At 36.5% G+C, this 7500-nt stretch overlaps 2 protein-coding genes across 3 annotated transcripts in view; one reads left to right on the forward strand and one right to left on the reverse strand.

Moving 5' to 3' along the window:
- The window catches only part of LOC137623339 (mucin-2-like), a 107771-nt gene extending 104701 nt beyond the window's left edge, over window positions 1–3070 (forward strand). The window contains exons 5-8 of one of the 2 annotated variants that reach the window (XM_068354148.1): window positions 445–631; window positions 992–1260; window positions 1810–1964; window positions 2407–3070. In XM_068354148.1, the coding sequence (XP_068210249.1) occupies window positions 445–631; window positions 992–1260; window positions 1810–1964; window positions 2407–2565 (770 nt within the window). In that variant the 3' untranslated portion in view covers window positions 2566–3070. The remainder of the gene's footprint in view (window positions 1–444; window positions 632–991; window positions 1261–1809; window positions 1965–2406) is intronic. The other variant, XM_068354149.1, reaches the window with a different exon arrangement.
- The window catches only part of LOC137623340 (queuine tRNA-ribosyltransferase accessory subunit 2), a 257642-nt gene that overhangs the window by 219425 nt on the left and 30717 nt on the right, over window positions 1–7500 (reverse strand). The window lies entirely within an intron of this gene.

Genomic DNA, 7500 nt, shown 5'->3' on the forward strand with positions numbered 1-7500 from the left:
TACTGTATGCATGTATGTCATTGACTTTTATCTTTCTTCGTGGCTGAGTGGCATGGCCACTGGCATAGAGGTATCCTGGACCAGGGATCAAATCCCGGCCGGTCTGATCCTATAGTCTTTGAGTGATTTCGCCTGGGGCTCTGATCCCGAGGTCGTTAAAAGAATCCAGACTTTAACATATTAATATACATGGCTTATTTGATATATATATATATATATATATATATATATATATATATATATATATATATATATATATATATATATATATATATATATATATACACGTGTGTGTATAGTTTGTGTGTGTGGGTATATCTTTATGGTAAACTAACGACTCTTTCCGTAAAAACTGAGTAGAGCAAAATAGTTTCTAACCTTTTGATAAGCTTGGCAAATTGCATGTTCGTTCGAAAAAGCTAACAACCATCTACTTTATTTCAGCTTGTGGTGTTCGACCCTTGGCCAGGGAAGGTAGGATTGTCAACGGTGAGAGATCCGACTACGCGGAATGGCCCTGGCAAGCTCTCATTAAGGAATCTACGTGGTTGGGCATCTTCACTAAGAATAAATGCGGAGGCGTCTTACTGAACAACAGATACGTCTTGACTGCTGCTCATTGCCAGCCAGGGTAAATACCGCTTCTGTCGCGTTTTAATTCTTTATACAGAGTATAAATACTTGTAGATTTTCTTGAAAAACAAACCATTTTCGAGACTTTTTTTTTCTGGAACTTCAAAAGCTCAAACTTGCCGCAAATGTTTATATGTTAAAGAGGTTGACACACTTCTCTTTTTATAGTTTATATATGAAAGATCTGTTGTATTGTTTTTGTTTTTAAAATATTTTATTTCTATTGTGCATTACTTCTATTGTAGTTTATTTCCTTATTTCCTCTCCTCGCTGGGCTGTTTTCCCTGTTAGAGCTGTTGGACTGATTTTCCAACTAGGGTTGTACCTATGATGATGATAATTACCACAGTATTCTCAGCAGTTTCATCGGATCGCTCATAGTCGTCCTGGGGGAATGGGACATCTCGGATGATTACGAACCAAAGAGCACGGTCCAAAGAAACGTTAAACGAGTGATTGTTCACAAAGGTTACGTGGCCAAGACGTTTGATAACGACCTGGCGCTTCTAGAGATGGAACGGCCGGTGACATTCGATGAGCACATCGTACCCATTTGCATGCCTCATGGGCACGAAGACTACACTGGAATGGTTGGTTATGTTACTGGATGGGGGAGACTCTCCTACGGTAAGAAAAAGTTCTTTTTGAGCACAAAGTGAAATGCTACATTGCTTTTTTATAGTTTCATATTCATGAAATATATGGAATAGATCAGATTCCCTTTGAGTATTTAAATGATTGTGGTGGCATGTTGGAAATATCCCTCCCTGCCTGGCGTTCCGCTGGACGGGAGATCGAGCCCCACTCAGACTCGAGTTACTTGTAGTGTCTGCAACCTCGCCATCCTTGTGAGCTAAGGGTTTGGAGGAGCCCAGAGGTCTACCTGCTGAGTCATTAGCAGCCATTGCCTAGTCCTAGCTTGGGTGGAGAGGGTGTTTGAGCGCTGATCTTATGGATATATGGTCAGTCCTAGGGCATTGTCACTGTCCCTAGCTTGGGTGGAGAGGGTGTTTGAGCGCTGATTATATGGATATATGGCGAGTCTTTAGGGCACTGTCACTGTCCCTTGCCGCTGCCATTCATGAGCGGCTTTTAAAACCCAGATCATCAAAAATACTATTGAGTGTTTCTTATAATTAATTATTTTTGTATTACTTTATTTTTTGCACACAACAGGTGGTCCAGTCCCTACACAGCTGAACGAGGTACAAGTGCCAATCATCGAAAATAGTCAGTGCCAGAAATGGTTTCTGGAGGCTGGTCATATCAAAACCATTAAAAATGAATTTTTCTGCGCTGGTTATAAAGACGGCAAAAAGGATTCATGCGAGGTAAGATCGAATATTTACAAGAGATTAGAAACTTTTTATTCATGGTAAAATAGAACTTAATGAACATGTACTTAATTACTTTTATTCAAAATGGTAGTTCCTAAATATTCAGTCAAGGAAATGTCTGGGCAAACTTATCGAAGTTTTCTTTTGACCCTCGTAATACGGGTGTTAACATATGTGTGGGAATTCCCCCAATTGTGTGCACCCCATGCTTTTATGACCTGAATTTAAAACGATTATGTCATTTTCCTTACGGAAAAATTAGTTTCGACTATAATTCAAGCACTATTGATACTATTATTTTCGTAATGAGACATACCAGGTCACTTTTTAGATTTTATGAAGATAATTTTCACATTAGAATTATTAACCTAGCATTATCCGTATCATTTAAACTTGTCTGCATTATCAAGTTAGCTAAATCCGATTGCTATTTCAGGGAGACAGTGGAGGTCCTCTGTCAGTTCGGGGCGAAGATGGAAGGTGGTACCTCGCCGGTACAGTTTCCCATGGCATCAAATGCGCTTATCCTAACCTACCCGGGGTCTACATGAAAATGACTTATTATAAACCATGGATAGAAAGTATAACAGGTTGAAACAGCAATAAAAAGTGAGGACTCGTAAAAAAATTTTCATAGATGTGTGATATTGGACAATTGCGTAAAAGTAGAAGCTTCTTTGACAGAAGCATACTTGATCAAAATATCGGAAACTTGGGAACCTTCCAGATGACGGAACAAATATTCGTCGAACAAAAGTGTTACCAGATAACCATGAATAAAAAGGAAATGTCCTAATTTGCTTCGTGAACAAGTAAACATGTTGTATGGACAGTTGGATATGGTATCACTTTTTGTTGCCGTATCAGGTTTCATTTTCTCCCTTATTTGAATTCCACTTCGAACCATTTTGATATGGTAACAGTTTCATTCGACGAACATTTTGCTTTGCTGTCGAAAAAGTCCCATATAATAAGAAAACTAAGTGACAGTGGTGTAAGCTACGCAAGTAGGCTGCCAGGCGTTTGAAATGTATAAACTTTTGTACATATTTCTACTGTATCGATAGTTTTCAAGAGAGGAAACATTCTGTCTCTACAACCTTCACGCCTAATTTTTTCTACTGTACAGGATGAAGAAGATTGTGTATAGCCATACTGTATATTCTTGTGTTAAATGTCAATCACTGGACGATTTTACAGACAAAAGGTACAAGCGCATAAACTGTGTTTCTGAAATTCTTATACAAAGTGTCTGAAGTGGAAGTTTTTATGATGAAAATTAAGTGGTTTTCATTTTGGATTTATTTAAAAGTTTAAACTATCATCATGAAATATGTCAGTTTTGTATCAGCATAAGCCGAAATTTGATACTCTGTTTTTACCGATGTTCAATGGACAGATATTACTGCAGACTAAATGTCTGAAAATTATTCACGATTATAAATTTATTGAATTAATAAATGCGTTGGTTATAGCAGTGCTCCTGATTTGATGAAAGCCAAATGGGTTTTATTTCGATGTAATTCCATTGTTCGTTAATTTTGTGAAGTACTTAACTTAGTCGGATGAGGAACTTTTATGCTCCCTCTGATATGTAAAAGTTTCATGTTCGCTGTGCAATCGCGTTGCCCAAGACAATCATCAATTTCAAAATTATATAGGCTACATTATACCTATATGCTCTAAACACATTTTAATGTCTCTTATAACTGAATACCTATATATGAACTAATCAGCTGGGCAATGCAACGTAGCAAGATTTATAGTAAGAGACCAGTGCAACATGGTAAGATTTAAAGTAAGAGACTAAGGCAGCATATCAAGATTTAAAGTAAGAGACCAATGCAGCATAAGGTTTAAAGTAAGAGACCAATGCAGCATAGCAAGGTTTAAAGTAAGAGACCAATGTGGCATAGCAAGGTTTAAAGTAAGAGACCAATGTGGCATAGCAAGGTTTAAAGTAAGAGACCAATGCCGCATAGTAAGGTTTAAAGTAAGAGACCAATGCCGCATAGTAAGTTTAAAGTAAGAGATCAATGCAGCATAACAAGGTTTCAAGTAAGAGACCAATGCAGCATAGCAATATTTAAAGTAAGAGACCAATGCAGCATAAGATTTAAATTAAGAGACCAATGTGGCATATCAAGGTTTGAAATAAGAGACTAATGCACCATAGCAAGACTTAAGAGATCAATGAAGCATAGCAAGATTTAAAGTAATAGACCATTGCATCATAGCAAGATTTAAGAGACCAATGCAACATAGCAAGACTTAAGAGACCAATGCAACATAGCAAGACTTAAGAGATCAATGGAGCATAGCAAGATTTAAAGTAAGAGACCAATGCATCATAGCAAGATTTAAGAGATCAATGCATCATAGCAAGATGTAAAGTAAGAGACCCATGCAGCATATCAAGTTTTAAATTAAGAGACCAATGTGGCATAGCAAGATTTAAAGTAAGAGACTAATGCATCATAGCAAGATTTAAAGTAAGAGACTAATGCATCATAGCAAGATTTAAAGTAAGAGACCAATGCAGCATAACAAGGTTTAAAGTAAGAGACTAATGCATCATAGCAAGATTTAAAGTAAGAGACCAATGTAGCATAACAAGGTTTAAAGTAAGAGACTAATGCATCATAGCAAGATTTAAGAGACCAATGCAACATAGCAATATTTAAAGTAAGAGACCAATGCAACATAGCTATGTTTAAAGTAAAAGACCAGTCTTGTTAATATCCACAGGGTCCCAGTTTGTGATATATCATTACACGCTCTTCACTTGTAAATAGTATACGTTATTATTATTTATTTTAGTACTTCTAAGAATTTTCAGACTCTTGTCCAGTCGAGTGACATAGTGGCTTCAGAGTACATCCCTTAACTGGTATGTATGGCTGAGTTCTTCGATTGGAATAAACGGATTTGTAGGGAAGTTGACAGATGGTATGTGAACTTACTGTGTGTCCTTCATATTTTGCAAATAGTGTACAGTAATGTCCTTCAATAAATATCTTTGCCTAAGAAATGGCGATTTGATTTTCCCTTTGGTGAGGAGTGTGTTGATTATTTTCATTGTCAGGAAGCGGTTTTTATCATAAATGCAAGTGTCTGACTATATATTATTATTACCCTTATTATTGCTAGCCAAACTACAGCCCTAGTTGGAAAAGCAGGATGCTATAAGACCAAGGGCTCCAACAGAGAAAAATAGCTCTGTGAGGAAAGGAAATATGGAAATAAACGATATGAGAAATAATGAACAATTAAAATAAAATATTTTAAGAACAGTAACAACATTACAACAGATATTTCATATATATACTATGAAAAGAGACTTACGTCAGCCTGTTCAACAAAAATATTTGCTGCAAGTTAGAACTTTTGAAGTTCTACCGATTCAACTACCCGATTAGCAAGATCATTCCATAACTTGGTCACAGCTGGAATAAAACTTCTAAAATACTGTATAGTATTGAGCCTCATGATGGAGAAGGCCTGACTATTAGAATTAACTGCAATCCTAGTATTATGAACAGGATGGAACTGTCCAGGAAGATCTGAATATAAAGGATGGTCATCATCATCATCACCTCCTACGCCTATTGACGCAAAGGGCCTGGGTTAGATTTCACCAGTCGTCTATCTTGAGCTTTTAATTCAATACTTCTCCATTCATCATCTCCCACTTCGCGCTTCAAAGCCCTCAGCCATGTAGGCCTGGGTTTTCCAACTCTTCTAGTGCCTTGTGGAGTCCAGCTGAACATAAAGGATGGTCAGGAATAAGAAATTTAATAGAACGTAAGTTCCTGATCAACAATTTAAGATAAGAATCAGCAGACCAAACAGGAGAACAATACTCGAAAAAAAGGTAAAATAAAAAAAATAATTGATCACCCAAAATACAACAAGATTTCTCAATAAGTAATTTTTATTTTTTTATTTTTTTTGTGCAATAGAAGAAGAGAGACCTAACGAGTTTCTCAAAAGTAAATTTACTATCACCTAAAATTTCAAGTCATACAAAGTTAAAGAAACATTATCAATGGTGAGATCCGGATGTGTGAGGCGCAACTGTCCTTGACCTACTTGCAATCATATTTTAGGTTTTGGTAGGATTCAACTTCATGCCGCATAATTTGCGCTATGCACAAATTTTAGCTAGATCTCTATTTCAGCAACCCCAGATCTACATCCAGGAGATGGAATTGATGCAAAGAGTGTACCATCATATGCATATGCAATGATGCTTGTTTTCTAGGCAAAATATCATGTCATGTGTATATAGTATAAAATGTAATGGGCCAAGAACAATACTCGGAGGAACACCAGATATCACATTCCTATAGTCACTATGGTGCCCATCAATAACAACACTTTGTGATCAGTTACCGTATTTAAAAATTCAATAATGATGCTAAGAAAAGATCCCACCCACTCCCAACTGTTTTGAGTTTGAAAACAGAGTTTCATGATTAACATAGTCTAGCAGAATGGAGCCTTTTTTTGGGTGAACGTGGTTTTAGGGTACACACAAAGTTTTTTGCAGATTATATAACTTTGAGACATGCTGATTCAGAATCCACTTGATGCCACCTTGGCACCCTTGAGCATTTTGCATAATATGCTAATTAAGTCGGCCATTATGAAAATTTTGTTTTTAGGGTATAACTTTTTTTATTTGACCAGATACAAGGGAGATCATGATGTCTACCCCCAGGTTTAGAGGGTCTCTGATTCTGATGATACCATTTTTAACATGATTACTAATTTGCATATGCATGTTATGCTAATTAGGTGACGGTAATAACGCAAATTGGTATTATAACTAGAGTATACTTACTTCACCGAATAAAATTGTATTTTGGTGCCTACCACATATTTCAGGGACTCTGATTATCAGTCCTTTCTATTCTATTGTCTTTGCATATTAATAATTTTGCTATTTAAAGTCAGTATTACATTAAGTTTACATGAAGTATGATGTTATTGCAGTGATCGGTCTGCTATTTCTAAAGCAAAGATAACTGTTATTCCAGTGTCTTAACATCACTTTGTGGAGCTGTTAAAAGCTAATAATGTCTAATTAGTTTGAAACAGAGAATAGATTGTTTAAGTAGGTCACACCAGATGGCAGTCTAAGCCTGAATAGGGGAAAATGAAAGTGAAAGTGAATGTGTTGATGAGGTTGTTTCCTTTTTCATACTTCGAAGATGTCCCATTCATGATTTACTTTATGAAACAGATAATGCATGAATGTAGCAAAGGCCCAAGAGAGGCCTTTATTTCTTGATATACGGAAACCACAAAGGTAAGACAGATTCCTCTCTCTCAAGGTCATGATACTTTTTGCAAGAAATCACCATCCACAGCTCAATACACTGGTAACTTGGTAAGATGCTAGCTGGATGTCATGCTGAAGAGCCGTAAGGATAAGTTTTTAAAAGGAAGTTCTAGGGGATTACTGCTGCTTTCATTTGATCCAAGAAACAACAGGTTTTGTTTGCTAGAGTCTTTTTCAATTTAA

Source organism: Palaemon carinicauda, chromosome 30, assembly GCF_036898095.1.
Source record: "Palaemon carinicauda isolate YSFRI2023 chromosome 30, ASM3689809v2, whole genome shotgun sequence".
Classification (NCBI taxonomy): Eukaryota; Metazoa; Arthropoda; class Malacostraca; order Decapoda; family Palaemonidae; genus Palaemon; species Palaemon carinicauda.